Source organism: Oryza sativa, chromosome 11 (assembly GCF_034140825.1).
Source record: "Oryza sativa Japonica Group chromosome 11, ASM3414082v1".
Classification (NCBI taxonomy): domain Eukaryota; kingdom Viridiplantae; phylum Streptophyta; class Magnoliopsida; order Poales; family Poaceae; genus Oryza; species Oryza sativa.
In genome coordinates, this window is record NC_089045.1 from 1,460,482 (window position 1) to 1,482,583 (window position 22,102).

Consider the following 22,102-nt stretch of genomic DNA (forward strand, 5'->3'; position numbering starts at 1 on the left):
CATACGTTCAGTATACATAACTGATTTCAGGTTTCACTGTCAATGTTGCAGGAGATTTTCATGAAATATTCAGACTCCGGACGAGATTGGGACCATTAGCCTGAGTACACAATATGATTCAGTTACTTGGAAGTGGACTACCGATAGACAGTGGATCAGTAAACCTAATTAACAAGGACAATCAACCTCACTTCTAAACCATATTTTTTTCATCAAACTGGCAATTCGATTGTACGTCATTCTATTAGAAGAAGTAATTAAAAGTTAATACATGCGAACCATATATGGTCTTGTCTACTATTCAGCTGGGGGCCTAAGTCTAGTCTCTTTCAGTACCAATGTGATTCAGAACTTGTTCGATATCCTGACAGAAACACAAACAGGAAGGGATGAACAAGTACAGTCACACCGCTGTTCATAACACAGACCGGTGGAGTAACTGCATAACGTTTTGACAAAGATAGCCCGCTGACAAAAATATACAAGAAACGCGAAAACGAAATGCATCTTGAAGCACATTGTCCACGTAATGCTAGCTGCTAATTAATGATTATATGCATTTGACATCTTGAATCGTGGATGGAGTTCAGGAAAAGTGAAGGAGATATCCGAACCAATCGTCAATCGATCAAACACAGGCTGGAACCGGGCATTTGGCACTTAGCTGACTCTGTTCAGAGAATCAACTAAATTGTCTCACAGAATTGATACAGAAGCAATGCAACATGTATGCTTGCTTTTGCAGGGTAACCATCAGGGGAAAGCAGAGCTGGTATCCTTGCTCTCCTGCTCCTAGATTCTCTCCGCCAGTTCTCCATCATCTCCTCTGCTTCACACTCGTAGCTCTCGGTCGGATGAGAGCATCTTATGCTTGTTCACCATTTGAGTTGTAAGGGTGGGACGGTTGGGATGGAGGTCAGCTGCATGCGCCAATGCTGTCTTCGCTTCCTCCACCTCCGCAGCAGCAGTAGCATCCTCACATTGGATCGTTGCAGTGACCCTCTGGAGCGAACTGCTAGCAACTTTTTCAAAGCCAAGCTGCATATGCAGATTGTCAAAGCCAGGCTGCATTTCCACCATATCTTTTAGGAACCGTACGTAGACACAAAACACAAGGGATTCAAGGCTTGGCATCATGATGGAAGGTGCTACTGCTATGCATATGCCGCCGTCGTTTTCACGGCCGTGCAAATCATCAAACCGGGCAAATAAAAAGGGAGAAACAAAGAATCTCAATTTCCGAAATAAGTAGCGTTGCAGATCACCATTCCTTATGCTTACTAGCCTGGTGTAATCTGAACACAGTTTGAGATAACAGAGCTCTGGTAGCCTCCCAAGGGTTTCCATGTCCTGTTCTTGCACCACATGCACTGACACATCTAGATGGGTGAGGTTCAAAAGAAGTGAAGAGTTGATCCATACTGGTAGTCCAGAGAACTTGAAGCATTCCAAGCACAGCTGTCCAAGGCGCTGAGGGGTCACAAAACATGCTTCCCGTGTGATGCCGCTCGGTAATGCTGAGCCCAAAATACACAAAGTGCGGATCTTGTGCAGATTTGCTAGCGATTCTAGCAAATCTCTCTCCATGCCCTCATCGCTAATATGAATGGTACACCGGAGAATCCTTAGCTCCCTCAGCTTGCCCAGCTCCTTCACAAACTGCCTTGTTGAGACATCATCAACCGGCCATATCTTCAGCTCTTGCAATGAAGTAAGATTCCCGATCAAACCAGCTGGAACTGCTATACTGTCATTGATACGTAGGCACAACAGTTGTTTCAAAAGGCCCACAGCCTCCGGGAGCTGTTGTATTCCAGTACCTGACAAATTCAGCGTTTGTAGAAACTTGAGATCTCCTACTTCCTTGGGGAACTCATCAATACGTGTATTCCAAATCCCCAGATATCTCAGGTGGCGTAAATTCCCTACATGCTCTAATCTATGTTTTCCACAAGCTTCCCCAGTAACACTACAATCCTCCAAAGTTAAAACGCGTAGAACTCGAAAGTATGATGTTACCACATTAATATCGCCGCACTGAGTGGCACTGAAGGACCTCACTTTCTCCAAACCCACATTAACCAGCTGAGGGTGGTTGTGCTCTTCAACACTCCTACCGTGCACAGCCAACCTGCGAGCATTGCTACCCACCATAAGTTGTTTTTGTTGGTCATCGCTGTCCAATATAGTGGCGAACTTTTCTTCACTCGATAACGAACAGACCAGATCAAGCACCATATCATGCACACGACAACCATATACATACCCATTATCTTCTAACTCCATCGGTTGGATCATGCTTCTATTTATTAGCTCGTTGAAGTACCCTTCCCCAAGCTCAAATAATCCTATCCCCGTTGCATGTTCATTCTGGATAAAACCTTCAGCTATCCACTTCCATATCAAAAGATTTTTCTCGATCCCATATTCTTCCCGAAATAGACTCAGATACAGCATGCAAGCCTTTAGATGTGAAGGAAGGTCATAGTAACTAAAAGACAGTATTCTTCGAGTATTCTCTACAATGTCATTGCCTCTTTCACCAAAACCAATAGAATTGTACACATTAGACCAGTCCTCCCCTGATTTACTTGCCAACAAACTAGCTATTGTGATGATAGCTAATGGCACACCACCACATTTTTTCAAAATTTTATCACATGCCTCAGTTGAAAGACTGTCTAGGAATCTGTCTTCACCATCATTTATTCTAGAATATAATAATATTTCAGAGTCATCACGAGAAAGTGGTTGCATTTTGTAAATATCACCGATATGCGTGGCGACTTCAAAAATACGAGTAGTTACCACTACTCTACCTCCACAATTACTATGTTGCAGAGCACATCTGATCAATTCCCATGATTTCTTATCCCATATGTCATCAATAACAAACAAAAACCTATGCATCCACATCACAGTACAATAACATAAGTTAGTAACCATGCCTAGTGGGAAGAATGTAAAAAACAAGAATAACACCAAGGTGGCACCGTGGCAACCATTTGAAAGAACACACGAAAATGCCACTATAAATCAACAATTTGTAGAAAGTCGATCTAGTGTGAATAAATCAAATATTATAAAGTTACAAGTTGTATACAACTTTTTTTAAACAATGTTGATGGAAGAAACTCTTTATAATAGCCATACTGTATATCAGCTTAGAAAGCATATGCCGCATATCATCCACGATCTATCAGATAAAACGAACTAGACCTTAATCTATAACTATAATAGATATCAATCATATTCTCAATGTTCTTGTCCAATCAACTTGACTGTGCCTCAGTTACCTTTGGATGCATTTTGCTTTATAGCCTAATATGTCATACCCAAATGATTTTCTCAAACAATTGTTCATGACCATGCGCATTGACAACATAAATAATATGCTATAATGCACCAGCCCATTAATATTCTTATTTCAGCTCATCTGCTCATGTGTACATTCAAGTTTAGGCTGTGCGTGACCCAATTATTCTATTGTAGTGGTAGTCCTGCCTCGGTAAATTTAGATATGTTTGTGCTACCTTACAATGCTTTATGATATAATTGTAGCACTTTGGGTTAACTTTTTCTACACGAATCTTGGTCAAAAGCAAGCATAAGCATTTGTGCTTTCTGTATACAAACATGCCCCTACAAAAAGGGCGATGCAACATTGAAGGTGAGGTCTTATATGTTCAGGTACTAAAACAAAATTCACATGCTGAACTGCTGATGAATACGTAGATGTTCATACCTCTTGTTCTGGATGAGTTTCCGTAGTTCGTTGATGAGCTGCCTTTCATCCAATATCATCACATTTGGATTCATGTAGTCAAAATCAATAAGAATATCCCTCAAGACTTTCTTCATGTCAGGATCCCGACCAACCGGAACAAAAGCCCCACAGTCAAATGCCAGTTTATGTTTGTCATATACTGCTTTGGAAAGAGTGGTTTTGCCGAGTCCTCCAAATCCAACAATAGAGACAATCTTCATTTTCTCGTCGGAGGCATGAACATCATCCCCAAGGGATAATATCTTTACGAGCTTTTCACTCTGCTTTTCAATGCCAACAAGCTCTGTCGTCTTTTTGTATAGCGCCTGAAGGCGAGGATCGATGGTAACAGGACCTGTAACCTTGGCGATAATGTTGTCCACCATGTACCTGTCACGCCTTGCAGCCACCTCCTCGACTTTCTTGTTCACGTCTTGGATAGCTCCAGCGATCTTATGGTGATGCTTGCACTTGTTGAAGAAATTAGCCATCTTCTTCCGGAAGCGCCTGAGCATGTGTGTGTCAAGAGGCTCAGGACCATCGATGTGCACCAAGAAAGCGTCGACGACGTCCTCCATGTCGTAGGACAGCTCCCTGACATCCCCTGCCCAGAGCTTGACCAGCTCGTCGAGCTGGTCTGGAGGCACCTCACCGACCTTGAGGAGGACAGCATTCATGCTCTCCAGCTCCTGTGAGAGATGCTTGATCTTCTTCCTCACGCCTTTGTGCAAGTCGTACTCCTCCTTGAGTACCTCAACCAGCTTGGGGAGAAGGCTCCCTATCGCCCCGTCCCCAACTCCATGCTCGCTGGCTCAGTCAGTTGGTGGTCTTGTTTGTGCGCACAGATTGGGCAGCTAGTAGGTTGATGGTATATCGACTAAACATAGGAGAGCATGCAAAAGTTTAAAATGCACTTCATCTTCGATGACGAACACTGAACACCAAGCATCCCAATGCCGTGAAGATACAAAGTAGCAGTACTAATCAAGCGTCAAACTTTGCGGCCGTGCAACTTGATCACATGTTTACACGCACTCTTGACCCCCCTGTCAGGCTGTCACGCGTGCTGCACGCGAGTTTACCATATTTTGTCCACGACGCCCTGCAAGCAAAAATTACCAGTGAAATAAGGGAGAAAACTTAATCAATCTGTCCTGTTAACGAACAATTTGCAGATGAACACAGATATGAAATATGCAGTCATTGCTGAAGTCTGGGATGATGAGCTTCCCAGTGAGCAAACATATATCAGGCAAAACGTGATGTCAGCATCGGGAGCAAGCAAAAGGCCGCGGCGGGGGCGTTGTCCAGTGCAGGCTGGAGCGGCGGAGGCGCGGAGCACAGGGGGCTGGATCTCGACGACGAGGGGGGCCCGCCTGCCGGCGCCAGCGGCAGCGGCAGCACCTGCAGCCACAATGCCGCATCACCTCATCCTACACATATGCAGAGGTTGTGAGCCAGTCGCTGCCTCACAACCTCTGCATATTCCGGGCATTGGCGCCGTCCTCCCGATTCATCGTCGGGACGGTAGGTGGAGAGACGAGGGGCGCTTTGGAGAGAAGGGGAAGCGACGGCGGAGCCGGAGAGGAGGGAGGAGGAGGTGGTGGCGGCCGAGGATGCGGCGAGCCGGCTACGGAAGCGGCGGAGCCGCGGAGGCGTCACTGGCGAGTGCTGGCCAAATGGGCCGGCACGGTGGAACTGTAGCAGGGCCCAACACGGCACGGGCACGAAAGCCCATGGGCCGTGCCGTGACTGGGCCGCCACCTTGGAACTCGCTGTGCGCCTGTGCTTGAGCAGCATAGCAAGGTCTTTTAGAAAAAAAAAAAAAACTAGCAAGGTGTGTGGAAATTGAAAGTGGAATATTACGATCAGTAAGCCTAACAAGGACAATCAACTAGACTTATGATTCGGAACCATATGCTCTCTCTCTCTCTCTCATCATCTGCTATTCACCTGGGGGACCAAGTCTTTCTTTCGGTACCAATGTGATTCAAGACTTGTTCTATATTCTGACAGAAACACGAAGTACAGTTGCACTACTGTTGACAACAAAAACTAGTGGATTGATTGCACTACGTTTTTCGCAAACAAAAATGATACTTACACCGTTCCAACGGAATAGCTGACGTTCTGATAATATCAATATGATATCTAGGTGTTCTGATAATATCAATATGATATCTAGGTGATCTAGTCTCTACGTGTACCACGTTTAATACTGAAGATATCAAATCCGATATATATAAATATCATACTGACGTCATGCTACATTAGTTATTTTCGTTGGAGCGGTATAATAATGCCGTTTTGTAGTCTCCTCTTTTATAATCTAATAGCTCATTCGTACAATGGTTAGCTATAAAAATATACTACACTATTACTACCCGGTCCCGCCTCTCATACACACATAACGTCTTGAAGTCTGTGTTGTAGCCGGCTATAAATATGTAGCATGCTTTTTTCTCTCTTGTCTTTTCTTCTCGATATGTGGTTATAGCTGGTTTATAGCTTGCTATTTTAGAGCAAGTTCAATAGTATAGCCAAGTACTAGCTCCAATTCATCTATAGCCAATCTAATAGCTCATTCATACAATAGTTACATACTACACAATTAATACATGGTCCCATCTGTCATACACACACCGTGTCTTCGAGTCCGTGCTACAGCTGACTACAAATCTGTAGCCCGCTACCCTTCTCTCTTCTTATTTATCTTCTTAAAATATGTTTGCAGCTAGCTTATAACCTGCTATTGTATCTGCTCTTACATGCTCTAACAAAGCAACACGGAAACCAAGTGCGTGCAAATTGTCCACGTAATGCTAGCTGCTAATTAATGATCATGCATGTGTGCCATCTTGAATGGTGGAGAAGTGAAAGAGATATCCGAACCAATCGATCAAAACAGGCAGGAACCGGCCATTTGACTCACGTATTAGTTGACTCTCTTCACTAGAGACAGTAGCGTGTTGTATGGTGAGCTCAGGAAGACATTTTTTTGCTTGATTTCACCAGTTGAATCGGTGTGATACACGTACGTACGTGGCTCCGTTTTCGCTTCAGATTTCAGCAGGTGTAGCACTGCAGTGCAGACCATTTGTCCTTGCACTTCCTCGCACTACACGTTCGAGATGTTTACTACTACCAACTGTTGAATTTCCTCTCTGAAGACTGTGTGCTAGACTAGAGTCAGGTATTTCCATAATTTTTGATCAATGATTCCAGCCAGTATTCCAAGTTGCTTGGACCTCAATTTTGATTAGCATTACATCATCATCATTCTAGACAGACAGGACAGTACTGTTGTAGCAGAAAGAACTTTTAAAGTTTCAGAAAATGCATGCCTCCAGTCAAATTTTCAGAAAAAGAAGGATCAATCTAGACAGACAAGACAGAAAGAACTCTTAAGGTGTGTTTAAATAAAAAAAATTTGGCCAAAAATATAACATCAAATATTTAGACATATATATGGAGCATTAAATGTGGAAAAAAAAAACCAATTACACAGTTTGCATGTAAATTGCGAGACAAATCTTTTGAGCCTAATTGCACCATGATTTGATAATGTGATACTACAGTAAATATTTGCTAATTATAAATTAATTAGGCTTAATAAATTCAGCACAACCGTCTGACATGTATACCAGTGAAAGTCCAGCCACAATCTCTTGCATGCATTTGGAGCATGCCGTAGCATACTGTTTCAGCACAACCGAATGATTCAGAACATGCACTAGCTGTGGCATATTTGCTACTAGTAAGACTATGTTATCGAAATTAAACAGTCCAAAACGATTTGAGGATACTACTCACATGTGTGCTTGACTTGACGATGTAGGAGTGTAGTATTGTCCAACAGCACGAGCTAGTCAAAACTCAAAAGAGGAGTCAAGCAAGCCGCAAAGCCAACAGCCTACAAGTACCTGACATTGACCTGGTGATGAAAAGTCTCAGCTTACACCCAACCATTTTCACATTTGCCAACAACATAAACAAAGCAAAGAAATGAGCTTGCCAAACCTTTCCTTTGTTGGTTTCTGTACAAGAAAAATGATGGATTAATGTTACATCATTTGATTTCGAAATATTGATGAAACTGAAAGCGTCCATTTCATTCGTCTTGTGCGCTTACTCTGATTCATGCCAGGTCAAGATTTAATTAGGTTAATTAATTGCATGTATGATATGGACTACTACAAGTTAGTACTGACCGTTATATACAAACACGGTCAAAATTAACCTAATTAATTAAACAGATGAATTGGGAAAAATATATATAATGTAATGAATCAATGTTTGAATTGAGCGAAATATCACCATGTACTCTGTACGTAGTTTGGAACAGGGCACGCGATTCTGATCTGACGACACATCAAAACTATGGGCACGAGCGTGCGTTAGCTTGCATGCACGCGAGATCACACCTAGTTTAATTGGTCAATTTTGATTCGCAAATTCTGTACGTCCACGTGTACGTACGTACGTAAGCACATGTTCTTAATTTGTTTGTATTGTTCAATGGTACATGTGTATTCTCCAATCAAATTGTACACAGTTGATGATCCGTCCATATTGTACTATCTGAGGAGCGATTAGATCGTGTTTGAAATTCCAGAAACGATTAGTATAGGACTAGCTAGGATTTCAGTTCATTAATAATTAGTAATTATTAAGTTAGGTACAAATAAGCATGTACGTAGTACTATACTATTTGTAGACAACTAAGAACACATATTATCGATCATTCTCTCTTTTCACTCGTTAATTATCTGGTGATATCAGACCTGAATGCAATCATATCGTTGTTGTCATGTTGTGGATTAGTCCAACAACATACCAAACTCTTGTAATATGATCACTTGAGGTTGAAGCAAAATTAAATTACGTTTCAACACCTAGCTAGCTAACATGTACAGCCACTCTTGTTGATTACCATGCCACATTTAATGAGGCAACTAAAAGATCGTTTTGCTTCAGAAAAAAATAGTTTGATGCCAAATCCCCATCTATATATGAATTTCTTTTTTAAAAGATTTTTCTACAAGTAAAATATATGATTGGTCCTTAAACTTGAGCGGAGTTGTCACTTAGGTCAACTAAAATTTCAAAATTGCATGTTTAAATTCATCATCTTGGTTTAATGAACTACGATAGGTCCAAAACTCGTTTGACGAGAGCTTACTGATGACATGGCGCTCCATGTAGGCAACAATTTTGTATCCGCTCTCTTCCGCATCATAGTGTGGCCCCCTCTTACCCCAAAGCACCCCCAAATGCTCTAAATCTCTATCTCCATTGTCTTCTCCCCGATGGCTAGAGTTATGACAGCGAGGGTAATGTCGCACACTCACTTGCCACTCTCCCTCGCAATCTTCGTATTAGGGGAGAATGGGACTGGGAGGGATTTGGGGGGATTCTGTGTAGTTTGTATGGGAGGGGTCCAAAAGCAAAATTACCGCCACGGCGCCACGCTATGACACGGTGGAGGGTGGATGGAAAATTATTGCCTAAATGGAGCGCCACATCATTGGTCAACTTTGTTCAAACGAGGTTTGGACTGTTGTGGTTCATTAAATTAAGATGGTAGAACTGAACATGCAATTTTTAAGTTTAGGCACATCTGCTAAAGTTTAAGTATTGGCAATGTATTTCCATTTTCCTAGATAAGGTTAAACCCTGATAATTTTAAGAAAAAGTAAGGTTTATACATACTAATTTTTCTTTTTACAAAACTCTTACAAAGGAAGATCTCAACCATTTGATCTAGCCGATTGGTAGTTAATAAAAGTCAAAATGAAGTCACAATTTGCCACGTAGTTTTTATAAAAAGTTTGCAAGTTTTTTTTTACATGTATCATTTTCATGTAAGAAAGAGTAAAGACAGATGAGTTTTTTTTCATGATAATCATTTTTTCTCTGTAATTACTATTATTTTCTAAATTTATTTGCATATGAAATTTTGATGACATAATTTATCATTATATTTATATTATTTTATTGAACACTGGTATGGTATCCAAACCATACCTAAAAGATTCATTTCCTAAGAAGAAAAATATCAAGGGTTATTTCTAAATTTATTTGAAACTAATAAAAATAAGAAAAAAGTTGTCCATATATAGGCCACCCCCCTGTCTCCCCTCAACCGTCCGTCCATCCCCTGTCAAGTTCGCCGCGCGCAACACTCGCAGCAGAGCATCCACCGATCGTCGATGCTCACCGCCGCCATGCACATGCTCGACTCCTCCACCTCCTCCTCCCCTTGGCTTCCTCCCGACCTCATGCCTCCCCCGCCGTCCGCCGCCACTCTCCACCGCCACTTCCGCGGCGCCGCCGCCGCCGCCAGCACCAGCCGCCGCATCGCCAAGCGCCGGCCGCGCCCGTCGCGGCGCCTGCCCACCACCTACATCAGCGCCGATCCGGCCAACTTCCGCCGCATGGTGCACCAGGTCACCGGCGCCGACGACCTCCCGCCTCCACCTCCTCCATCTCTCTCGCCGACGACGACGGAGCTCCTCCGCCACGCCGCTCCAGCGGGCTCGCCCGGCCCTGCAGGCGCGCTGATGCTTCCCACGCTCGACACCTCGGCGTTCCTGCTCGGCCGCCGCGCGGAGCCGACGGCCGCGGCCGCGCCGTGCGACGTGTCGGTGGCGTTGGTAGGAGGAGCAGGTAATAGTTACAGCAACAACAGCAGCAGTAGCAGCAGCGGCAACTGTGGTGGTGGCTTCCCCACCTTGGACTCATGGGATCTCCTGTAAATCTAGATCATATATTGTCGATTTCCGATTCTTCATGGCTGTAATTAACCAAGACAAGATCGATGAACAGGTTGGAGCATCTATCTCTCTGATTCTCTGTTCGTGTCCTTGTTAATTTTAAGCTTATGCCTCATATACACATGGACGAGTTTTTTTATCAGTAGTGTTATTTTATTGATCTAACTTTAATTTGGAGTTCCTTCTCTTTTAATTGAGGCGACTGTTAAGTTCGTTTTGCTCTTCCTTCTGCTGTTTCCAGCATCACTGCATCAGCCTCAAGGTTCTTAATTTATGCAGGATTTGATTCTTGTGAAACTCTTTTGCTTTGTTTGATTGATTGGCTCTTGCTTTTCCATTGGTTTTCAGTCTTGATAAACACTCCTTCCAACAGTACAACTGCTCCAGCACCATCTCACTGAACATGTGGTTTCTGATCATTTGGTGAACAAAATGTAACAAAAGATGTTTTTTTATATTAGTACATTTTAGAGAGGTGCTTAGTGCATTAATTCAGCTTTAGCTATATAATCAATTAATGCACCAAACCACTGTGGGGGGCAGTAGCATGTAAATGCTGCTTAGACACTAAGATACGTTAGGATGAAGCTAACAGTTCAATTGGAGCAGAGCAGGGTTGAGAATCAGTACTTGGAAAAGATTGATTGTGAGATACAACAATAATAATATCGTAATCATCGAGCCAGGTTTTTTTTTAGAAAAATAAAGTATTGCAATCATATATGCACACGCATACTAAGGTTCGGCGGAAGAGTAACATTTTTTTTTTTTGAAATCTAAGGCGGAACTTTGTTCCACTTTTATATTTAGAAGAAGATAATTGACCCAGTTTATAAAGAAAACCGGATCCGAAAATTATACAACTGCACGGTTAATTACAGAAAAACCGACTGAAAACCACCGCTACACAACTAACAACTAACTTTACATTGATCTACCAGTAGCATCGTCAGTAGAAGTGATATTAACATAATTGTACTATCAATAGTTGATGTGATAGTATAAATAGATATAATTCATTGTAAAGAGTACTATAAAACACGCAGGGCGGAAAATGAAAGGAAAAAAAAGAAACAAATTGGGTGTGGAATCAACATGCATGCTTAATGGGAAGAAAAAACAAATTTGAAGTGTATTTGTTAAACACATATGTAGGCTTGATCTAGAGCTGAGCTGTTTGGTGCTTACAAGTAACCACCTCTAGATTGCCCCTAAAATACAATGCAAAAAGGGAAGTTGACAAGGAAAGGACTATATCAACGGAGAGGAAGAATCAGAGGCACGAGCTGTTGACTACTGAGTCTGCGTGTGATTTCTTTCTCCTCGATTTGCAGTGTACGTGTGCTGTGCCATCAACAAGTGTGGCTCTGGCTAGCACTTAGCAGCCCCTGGTCCTGATGTGATGATGGTCAGGCAGTCGGTCCAAACCGCCAAAAGTCTGGGTCCGTTCCTGGACGATGTTAACACATAGGAGTACAATACAAACCAACGGCTGTCCTAATTACTTCTCGATGTCGTTTACCGTACTACTAATAACTTACTAATAATAGTAGAATTAGCATATTTTTTTGTAAATTAACAAGAAGGAGAATTCATGGTCCAGCATGCAGCTGCCAGTCAAAATTCGCGGCTACTCTAATGAGTTTGTAGTTCATAGTTTCCCCTCCGTCCCAAAATACGTACAGCCATGAGTAACCGTGTCCAACGTTTCACCATCCGTCTTATTTGAAATATTTTTTAAAAAAGTCACACATAAAATACTACTATTTATATTTTATCATCTAATAAAAAGGATGAATAGCCAGTTTAGTCCTTCAACTTTTGCTCAAGGGTCGAATTAGTCCTTAATGTTTTATAATGTCCAAACAAGACCCTAATGATTATCATGGAGCTTAATATAGTCCTTAGACCCACTTAAAACGCCACGTGGACATGCCATGTCATTCATGCATGTAAGACAACATTTAAATGTCCATTTTAATCTTCAATTTTCTATCAAATAAAGAAAAGAAAAATAAGAAGAAGCAATCATAAAACAAAGAAAAATGTCAATTTTTTTAGCTATCAATGCTACATATTTTTGCCAATGGTCAAAACCAGACATTTAAATATTGAATTTGAATGATGTGGCATATACACATGGCATGTTTAGAGGATCTAAGGACTATATTAAATCACACAATGAACTTAAGGTACTTGTTTGGACAATACGAAATGTCAGGAACTAAATTGATCCTTACGCGAAAGTTCAAGGATCATTTTAGGTATTCACCCTAATAAAAAATATTAATTATAAAATTTTTTAAATAAGACGAATGGTTAAACATTAGATATGAACGGTGTAAAAGCACACTTATTTTTATGGCTACGCAGTGAGAGCGACGAGGGATGGATGTTGGCCGCTGGCCGGCCACGCAGGAGGGGACACCACCATTGCACTTGCAACGATCGATGCAATTGACTGCTTGGTTTGCCTCCTCTCCGGTCTCCGCTGCCGTCCTCATCAATGTCTTCTCACTTGTTGTTTGTTTGGACCCAGCATGCCTTACCTCTACAGTGCATGTGATTCCTCACAGCCCACCTGACCTGACCTACCTCCCGCCCCCGCGCGCGCGCACACACAAATGCTTACATCATCATTGCGTCATGCTCATGTCATAAATGAACATTGTTACACATCGCTGCAACATCTTTAGAAAAATAGAAGGCAGAACTGTGTTGTTCATGCTAAACACATCACTGTCGGGTCAGCTGGATCAACAGCAACCCTTGCTTACACAACGGAGACAGGAAGGATGCAAGCCCAAGAGAAAACAGGCACCGACTGTGTTTGCCAGACAGATAAACAGAGTCAGCTGGCGCACACAACCACTGATCACACCGCGTTGGCAGGATGAAACAGTACACCACTGCTTCAGATAATGACAGTTTGAACCTACTCACTTGACCTACTACATATAACAATGTACAAGATCTCAACACCATGCGTTTGCAGGCTCAGGCATGCCATCACGGTGATATGGTTACTTACTTTGCCGCCTTCAGTACAGCAATACCAGTAAGGAACACGCCCTAGATATTTCACTACCAAAGAATTTCTACACCTCAACTGTTAGGGGCACAAAAGAGAGCTATGCTCGCCGGGCATGGACGTGGAGCTCATTCGTTAGCAAACTGCAGCTGCGACAAGCCACTGCGTACTTCTCCGTGTCGCCAACTATATATCCGAATCTGCCTAAACCTAGAACGAATGCAAAGAGCAAAAAATATTAGTACTGATAAACTGATCAATGATAAATCTAATCAACGAGTGAATTAGAAATGCTGGAACATTTAAACACAACAAGAAAATCAGATTCAAATCCAGGCTGGGGGTTTATTGATTTATTTTACTACTAGCTATGTGGAATTACAAGACAAAACAGTCTTGTTTGACCTTATCCATTTCTTTTGCCTTCAGAGACACTACTGGTTGTTCCTCACAAGAAACAAAAGAACAAATGGCACCTTTAGAACCAATCAACATCATTTTAAATTGCAAAAGGTACAAAAAGGTGGTTTGTGTGGCTTTGGGGAGGTCAAGCTACAATAATTCCATAACAAGTCCACATGGTTGTTTTCAGGGGTGGCAGAAAATAAGTCCGGGAATAAGAGACACTGGCAAAGAGTTATTGTGCAAGGTTACAAGAACAAGTCAAAGTGTCTCACATGGCTGGTGAAATTGAAAACAACAGGAAATAAAAGGATGCTCAGAGACGTACATAATGCCTACTACTACGTGTAATGAAATGTAGTTGATATCACCTAGATATAAATCAGGAAATAAGTTATATATATGCACTATCGCCAATGTACCCTTGTTGGAAAAGTTATTAAATCAGACACTCGCCTCAACAAATTAATATGGGAACCTGAAGTAAGGATATCATATAACATGTCCATATATATACCATCCCAGATTACCTATTTCACAGTAACTTCTTTGTGAGCTTTAAATGATAGAATCACGTTCCACGCAAGGGCTACAAAATTAGCAGCAAGAACCTGGAAAAATTAACAGTAAGGTGAGAACAGCATTCAGTCATGCTAAAGCAGACAGAAAGAAGCAAATTCAGCTCCAGAGTACAGTATTGCACTCTAAAATATTTTATGAAATGAAAATGTGAAAGATTTCAAAGACCTGAAATTTTTGTGGGACAAAGTAAAAATTCAAGAACTGAAAGGGTATCCACAATTGCCAATTCGCAATCACTGATGATAACCACTCCTGTAAAATTACAATTGAAAATTAGCTAGCAGTAAATGAGTGCACATACATATTATCAGGGAGCAGTGGGGATTATCTGCAGTACTGCTGATACAGTAGCAGATACTGACGTATGGACCCGGACCCACATGTCAGCCACTGCTACTGCATCAGCAGTACTGCAGAGGATCTGCGATGGAAATGAGAGAATCAATCAGAAGAGGTTCATGTCACCTGCTTGAGCTTTGGAACTACAAGAGAAGGCTTTCCCTCCAAGGTGACGAGTAAACTCATAAACACTCCAATGAAAATGGGAGAGAAAATGAACTGAAAGGAGGAGATAAAAAAAATGTCAAAAAATAAATACATAAATGCAGAAACAAGCTAGAACAGAACAAGCAGCAACACTCTCTCTCTGGGGGCAGAAGGGAAAGAGGAAAAGGACATGCACATACCTGATCAAGTAAGAGGCGAGCAATTGCACCTGATGCACCATTGATCGTCACTAATTTACTCAAGTACAAGTACCTGCATGTGGCAACGAGTAATGAAACAAACAGCACTGGGCAGAGAACACATGCTATCCTAAACCTCAATAAACATTGGTTGCGATTACCAGACATGCAATGTTGGCCCCACCAGGACAAGTCCCAAAAATGTGAATACAAACGTTCTCTTCAAATCTAGCTTTGGCACTTTATCAATTGCAAGCTGGAGCAGTAGCAAACAACAATGGTAACAGTAAATATCTTGTAAGAAACCGTAACAAGATACCACAATAACAAGAACAGATGAAATATCAAATATTTTGCCCAATCCATGGATGCAACCCAGTAGGAATATACATTGTTTTTTAATAATGGAATAGGACACTGTTGCTGGAGTAAAATCCGTTGAGGAATCATATGAGTTACGGATTAGCATAGGCTAAAGACTGACACAGTTGAGTAAAGACAATATATTCAGATTATGGTTGACGCAAGATTGGATAAAAAGATATGGACCTGAAATTTGATAAGACCATAATAGCCTAGCCAGTTAAGAATTTCACATCATGTCATATTTAGAAAACAAGGAAACTAAAAGAGTGCAGCTAAGGCAGAAAAGAACCATAACTCGGTAAATTGATTTCCAAGTGGTATTAGCAATGGATAACATTTCAATGTTGTTTTGAAGGAAAATTGGTATGATTTGACCATTTGATGCTAATACCCATCTAAGCACGCCTGGCAATGTGCTATTGCAGAGTGACAGGAAGCCCTCTACAAGAAGAGAGGGAGACTACTGGTTCATTGTTCGTCAACCAATTAAGTAGTACTAAGTAATCCACTAGGGTTGCAATGGATGGATGTGAAAATGCGGGAAGTAGAAAACAACTGCAAGTCACCTGGCAGATGAGGTCTCCGGTCAGGGTTAGGACGGCAGAGGTAACAGCCTTAGTGGTGATGGGATGCTTATCAAGAGCCAGCAGGTACCTGCAAATCATGGCGCATTTCAGTAATTTTGCATTTAGATATGAGTATGGCAAAAAGCGAGGCAAATGAACATGGGCAGTGCTTGGCCGCAGGAGGCACCAGGAATCAGGAAGAGGCGGAATTGGACTTACCAGGCTAACAGGAGACGCCAATCCATTGCTCCTTTTGCTCCACCACCACCAGCTCCTCCTCCGGTGGTGACTCCGGCGGCGGAGGCGGAATCGCAGCAGGAGGCGGCGTGGAGCTTCGAGAGGCGGACGCCCTTGCGCGGGTGGACGACTGCGATTGTCGCGGGGAGCGAGGCGAGGCGGGAAGGAAGGGTGAGGCGGCGGGAGTGGAGGAGCGGCGGCGCGGTAGGCCTCGGAGTCGGAGGGGTGGAGCGGTGCACGAGGAGGAGCGGGAGGGTGGAGGCCATCGCCATGGGTGGTGCTTGCGCTGATGCTGCAAATAACTGCAATGGTGTGAGGAGGAGCTTGGGTTTTGGGTCGCACTGGACTAGGGTTCTAGTAGTTGCAATTTTGGGGAGAAGATGATGAGGTAGACGAAGATGCTAGCAATGGATGATGGGCTTTGCATATTTGGGCTCTCGGCTTCCTTGTTGGGCTCTTGGCCCACCTACATTTATTTAGGTCTAACCTTTTTTTTTTGCGGGGATATTTAGGTCTAACCTAACTGTGCCCATCTCGCCGGCGCCGCCTCCATTCTTCTCATCCTCTCCACTGCGGCGCGGCGGCGCGGCCTCTTAGCGCCATTTCCTCCTCCACTTGGAAGCAGCAGAAGCGGAAGCCCGTCGCCCGCCTGGCTCGAGCTCAAGGCCATGGAGTAGTAAGTACCAATCCCTTGCTGTCCATTGCTACCTACCTGTATTTTAGTTTGCCCCTGTATTTCTGTCTCTGTATATGTCTGATTGATTGATTAGCGAAGATTTTCATGTGTTCTGTCCCAGTGATGAGCAGTTTAGTAATCTGAGCACTTGATTCAGTTCAGTTGGTGCTCCCTCCACTGCAATATGCTGTGAGGTTGAAGGAACCGATCGATCGATAATTCCATGTGCACTGTTGAGAATAGGCATTCTGAGGGACAGACATGATTCAGTTTAGTTTGCTTCTTCGTATTTTAGATTAGTGTTTTAATCTTCCTTTTCATTTCAGTGTGATTCTTGGTGTTAAATACTTTTGCTGGTGGAATGGAGTTGGAGCCTCAGTCCAGGCTTTGGTTTTCCCTGATCAGATCCAGTCCTAATTGCTTGTTTGTTTATCAGTTATGATCAGTCACTTACTCTGATGATTCGGAGGGAGGATGAATAACGATCACAAAACGAGATGATTGATTCATGTGAGATCCGAACACCCATCTTGAGCTGTATTTTCTTTCAAGTTCTTGACGGTCTGGAATCCTAATGTGCTCTCTTTCCATGGGAAATTTTTGGCCATTTCAGTTTCAGAGCGGCAAGGAGCCAAGGATGCAGCAGCACTAGGGTCCTAGTCCAAATTGTCAGCTGGGGGCTCAATTGCAATGGCGGAGATGGTGAGGCTGCCCGAACAGCAGCGTCGTAGGCCTCTCACCATTGCCAACCTCCCTGAAGAAATTCTGTCGGAGATTCTGCTCCTGCTACCGCCAAAATCCATCCTCCAGTGCCGTGCCGTCTGCAAAGTCTGGCGGGACGTCACCTCCGACCGCGCCTTCCTCCTTCCCCACCACTGCCGCCAGCCTCCGCAGCGCCTCCTCACCTTCATCCGCGACGTGGGCAGTCGCCACGATGACCTGGATATCCTGGACTACTGTGTTGAAGCCGTTGACTTCCGCACACACCAGTTCCAGTCTCTGGCCCGGTTCACTGGCCAAGATTACGACTGCTCACTCGAAGACAGCCCATTCACCGTCCACGCTTCTTGCGATGGTCTCCTTCTCATGTCCTACAACAACTATTTGCATCTCTGCAATCCTACTACACGTCAATGGCTTTGGGTCTTCCCGCCGGCGCTTCAACATGACACCGTCCTGGGGCTCTATTCTCATGGCCATTCTTCTGAATACCGAGTATTGTATTATCGAGAAATTGGTTTGGGCCCTGAATTCTACATCAGCATTGTTGGCTCAGGGAAGGAGAGGAGCATTTGGCCCCATTCATCGTCAGCATCCCTGAGAAAGTGGTTGGCGAAAGGGAAGGAGGAAACTCAGTTCAACGAGCCTTTCCTGTTTCATGGAAACCTGCACTGGCTGCCGCACTTAGGTGGACAGAACAAGATAGTGGTGTTCGACACTCTCGATGAGGTGTTTCGGTGGTTGCATGTACCTTTCAAGATGCACAATATGTCGTCATTACTCGAGATTGAGGGTAGCCTTGCCATGTCAAACAGCCATATTGGATCATCAAAGGTGGATCTTTGGCTTCTGCAAGATTATAAGCATATGGTATGGGTCCACAAGTATCGAATTGAATTGCCAGTTATAGAGATTCGCCGTTTTGAAGAAGATGATGGTTGGTATCTTCATATTGTTTCTCAAGAGGGTGATGTCTTGGTTGATGGATTTGATTGGCAGTTTCACTACGACATAAAGGGCAATTTGCTGGAGAAATTTCAATGTAGTGGCCGCATGCTGAACATTACTCCACATATTCTCCAAGAAAGTCTCGTTCCACACGAAGTGTGCCAAATTCTAAATAATGAAAGTAGACATGAACCACATTTCTTCAGGGGGCTGTAGAGCATACTTTCTTTACCGTGAGGCTACTTCACACTTTTGGGTGTCTATTCATTGGATACTGCAATTTTAGCGATGGAACTTAATTTTGTAGTGAATGGTCAATGATCTGATGTTGCAAAGGGCAGCATTCACTCTGATCAGTATTTCTGTACCTCCACATGTTCATCTTCAACATTGAGGGTATCATTTCTGTACTGTACATGGAAAATTAAATGCCTGAGACTGTTTTTTCCTGGTTTGTGGAAGTCTGAGACTGAACAGTTGATTATGCTCGTTGTTTATTTCAACATTGCGAGATGGTTACTTTTTATTGGCTTCTTGCAGCTTAATTTTGCCACTTGGGTTGCGTATATAACGCTGTGGTATTGAAAGGTCATTATCTACTTGTGTTGGTGATGCGTATGTCTGATGAGATCCTTAGTGCCATTTATTTTGAGTTTGTTGTGTCTTGCTGGAATTGTTGGGTTACATTCCCTGTTTGAACAATGACCAGTCATGAACTGTTGTCCTAGTAGTCGGTAAGGAGGTCTTACAGTGACTCAACTTGAATTATGACTGCACTTTCACTGGGCTGCTGGAATTTCCTCAACCTTTGTGCTTGTTGCAGGAACCGAGTTACCAGCTTGATGTTATCTACGGAGGCACGGAGTGATGGAATCCAACAGGAACAGGTACTATTACCATGACGACCCAGAGCCAGAATTGTAACATGCATTGTAAACAGGAGAGGAGGCAGTATAGTCAAGCAGTGTGTGTACATATACTCTTGTGGTTGAGCGATGCGATTCAAGCAGCGGCATGAGTTGAGGGAGGCATATTAAACTTATTCCAATATTTAACTGGGCTTACTTACGGCCCAAAGACTGGTCCAATCAAAAGTGAACTATGACGAATGTTTCTCTCCCCGTAGCAGCCCAGGTGCACATGGGCCCAGCAACCGCAGCCGCAGCCGCAGCGGAGGCAGCACTCGCCCGCCGCGCGGCCGACCCGCTGCCCGCGCTCCGCCGCCGCGACGCGCTCCCGCTCCCGCTCCCGGCGCGCCTCTTCGCGCAGCTCCACGGTCTCCTCCTCACCGCCGGCCTCGCGCGCCACTCCCCCAACTTCTCCCTCCTCCTCCGCCTCGCCTCCCCTCTCCTCCCCGTCCCCCACCGCCTCCGCCTCCTCCTCTCCTCCCCGCTCCCGCCCACCACCTTCCTCGCCAACTCCTTCCTCCTCGCCTCCTCCTCCCCCGGCTGCCTCCCCTCCGCGCTCTCCCTCTACGCCCTCCTCTTCCTATCCTCCTCCTCGCCGCCGCTCCTCCGCCCCAACGCCTTCACCTACCCGCCGCTGTTCCGCGCCGCGCCTCCGGCCCTCGCCCTCGCGCTCGCCACCCATTCGATCAAATTCCTCGGCGCCCATGCCGCCTCCTGCGACCGCGTCCTCGGTGCCGCGCTGCTCGACGTCTTCGCCCGCTGCGGCAGGATCGCCTCGTGCCGGAAGGTGTTCGACCGGATCGCTAACCCCGACCTGCCGGCCTGGAACGCGCTGCTCTCCGCCTACGCGCGCCTTCGTGCCAGGGATGTGGCCTGCGCCTCCTCTGCGGCGGATGCTATCCTCGAGATGTTTGTGCGGATGCTATCCTTAGCCATCAAACCCAACGAGATCACGCTCGTCGCCGTCATCGGCGCGTGTGGCGAGCTTGGCGCTGTCAGCCATGGGGTGTGGGCGCACACCTATGCCGTGAAACGCCGGCTCGCCGTCAACTGCATTGTGGCCACCGCGCTTGTGGAGATGTACGCCGGGTGCGGGAGGCTGGACCTGGCCGAGCAGGTCTTTGCAGCCGCTTCGGACAGGGACACACGCTGCTACAATGCGATGCTCCATGGCTTGGCAGTCCATGGCCATGGCCGTGCTGCCCTCTCCCTGTTCGACAGAATGCACGGTGAGGGCGTGCCGGTGGATGGCGTCACTGTGCTGTCCGTGATGTGTGCTTGTGCCCATGCTGGATTGGTGGATGAAGGTCTGGACTACTTTGACAGAATGGAGATCGAATTCGGGATTGAGCCAAGTATTGAGCATTACGGATGCATGGTTGACATGCTGAGCCGGGCTGGTCGACTTAACGATGCCGAGAAGCTGATCCACGGAATGCCCATCGTGCCAAATGCTGCGATATACAGGTCTCTGATCCGGGCCTGTGGCATTCATGGCAAGCTGGAACTCGGCAAGAAGATGATCGCAGAATTGATGCGACTTGAACCGGATGACAGTGGAAACCATGTCCTGATTTCCAACTTCTACGCAACAACGAACCGATGGGACGACGCTAAGAAGGCGAGGAAGGAGATGAAGTCCATGGGCATTGACAAGAGCCCTGGATCAAGCTTTGTAGACATCAATGGAGTTCTCCATGAGTTCTTGGTGGGTGACAAGACGCATCCTGCCTCAAAGGAGATATACGCCATGGTTGAGGATATTGAGACCAGATTAAGCGAGTGCGGACACCGGTCGAGCACCTCATCTGCGTTGTTTGATGTCGAGGAGGAGGACAAGGCGGATGCACTGTCCTACCACAGCGAGAGGCTCGCCATTGCCTTTGCTCTGATCGCTTCCAATCCAGGAGCTCCCATTAGGATCATCAAGAACCTCCGGGTGTGTGCCGATTGCCATGAGAGCGCAAAGCTTGTATCTCGGGTGTATGGTAGAGAGATTGTCATGAGGGACCGTACCCGGTTCCATCACTTCAGAGACGGGGTGTGTTCTTGTGGAGATTTCTGGTAAATACTCGTTGTGTTGTATTGTACATTATACAGCGTAATGTGCTGTAGATTTCTCTCATAATTCTGTGGTAAGGGGATGTGCTGTACTGGTCTCACACATTTGCTTGAGATCACAGGCTGTGTTTAGTTCCACGCTAAAATTGGAAGTTTGAAGAAATTAGAACGATATGACGGAAAAGTTGGAGGTTTGAAGAAAAAAGTTGGAATCTAAACAGGGCCACAATTCATTCGGTTGTAGTTCGCATGGTTCAATATCAGTTTTTTTTTTTTTTACAATCATTTTATTGATGGCGGATCAAGTGTTACATGGCAAGTGGTCAAAGAACTGAAATGAAATTCCGAAACTTGGCCGTCGTAGTTCAATATCAGTT

The 22,102-nt window shown here is 44.5% G+C and overlaps 5 protein-coding genes across 6 annotated transcripts; 3 read left to right on the plus strand and 2 right to left on the minus strand.

Moving 5' to 3' along the window:
* Positions 1-390: 390 nt before the first annotated feature.
* Positions 391-4,609, minus strand: LOC107276208 (disease resistance protein RGA5-like). The gene is made up of 2 exons (XM_015760309.3): positions 3,746-4,609; positions 391-2,902 (listed from the first exon to the last, which is right to left on the minus strand). The coding sequence occupies exons 1-2, from the start codon at positions 4,441-4,443 to the stop codon at positions 832-834; spliced, it is 2,769 nt and encodes a 922-aa protein (XP_015615795.1). The 5' UTR covers positions 4,444-4,609; the 3' UTR covers positions 391-831.
* Positions 4,610-9,913: 5,304 nt separating this feature from the next.
* On the plus strand, positions 9,914-10,684 carry LOC4349677 (calmodulin-binding protein 25). Its single transcript, XM_015760532.3, has one exon. It carries the CDS (start codon positions 9,979-9,981, stop codon positions 10,522-10,524), a length of 546 nt encoding a protein of 181 aa, XP_015616018.1. The 5' UTR covers positions 9,914-9,978; the 3' UTR covers positions 10,525-10,684.
* Positions 10,685-13,243: 2,559 nt separating this feature from the next.
* Positions 13,244-16,738, minus strand: LOC4349678 (protein SYM1). The gene is made up of 8 exons (XM_015760249.3): positions 16,395-16,738; positions 16,176-16,263; positions 15,405-15,499; positions 15,244-15,316; positions 15,023-15,115; positions 14,723-14,809; positions 14,506-14,586; positions 13,244-13,783 (listed from the first exon to the last, which is right to left on the minus strand). The coding sequence occupies exons 1-7, from the start codon at positions 16,682-16,684 to the stop codon at positions 14,506-14,508; spliced, it is 807 nt and encodes a 268-aa protein (XP_015615735.1). The 5' UTR covers positions 16,685-16,738; the 3' UTR covers positions 13,244-13,783.
* A 213-nt stretch (positions 16,739-16,951) lies between these two features.
* On the plus strand, positions 16,952-19,282 carry LOC107278664 (putative F-box protein At3g49980). 2 transcript variants are annotated; one of them, XM_026021423.2, is made up of 3 exons: positions 16,952-17,088; positions 17,415-17,598; positions 17,702-19,282. In XM_026021423.2, exon 3 carries the CDS (start codon positions 17,779-17,781, stop codon positions 18,970-18,972), a length of 1,194 nt encoding a protein of 397 aa, XP_025877208.1. In that variant the 5' UTR covers positions 16,952-17,088; positions 17,415-17,598; positions 17,702-17,778; the 3' UTR covers positions 18,973-19,282. The 2 variants fall into 2 exon arrangements, with proteins under 2 accessions (XP_025877208.1, XP_015615512.1); XM_015760026.3 differs by having other exon boundaries at positions 17,525-17,598.
* Positions 19,283-19,857: 575 nt separating this feature from the next.
* On the plus strand, positions 19,858-21,732 carry LOC107277436 (putative pentatricopeptide repeat-containing protein At5g40405). The gene is made up of 2 exons (XM_015760606.3): positions 19,858-20,112; positions 20,452-21,732. The coding sequence occupies exons 1-2, from the start codon at positions 19,858-19,860 to the stop codon at positions 21,730-21,732; spliced, it is 1,536 nt and encodes a 511-aa protein (XP_015616092.2).
* Positions 21,733-22,102: the final 370 nt, after the last annotated feature.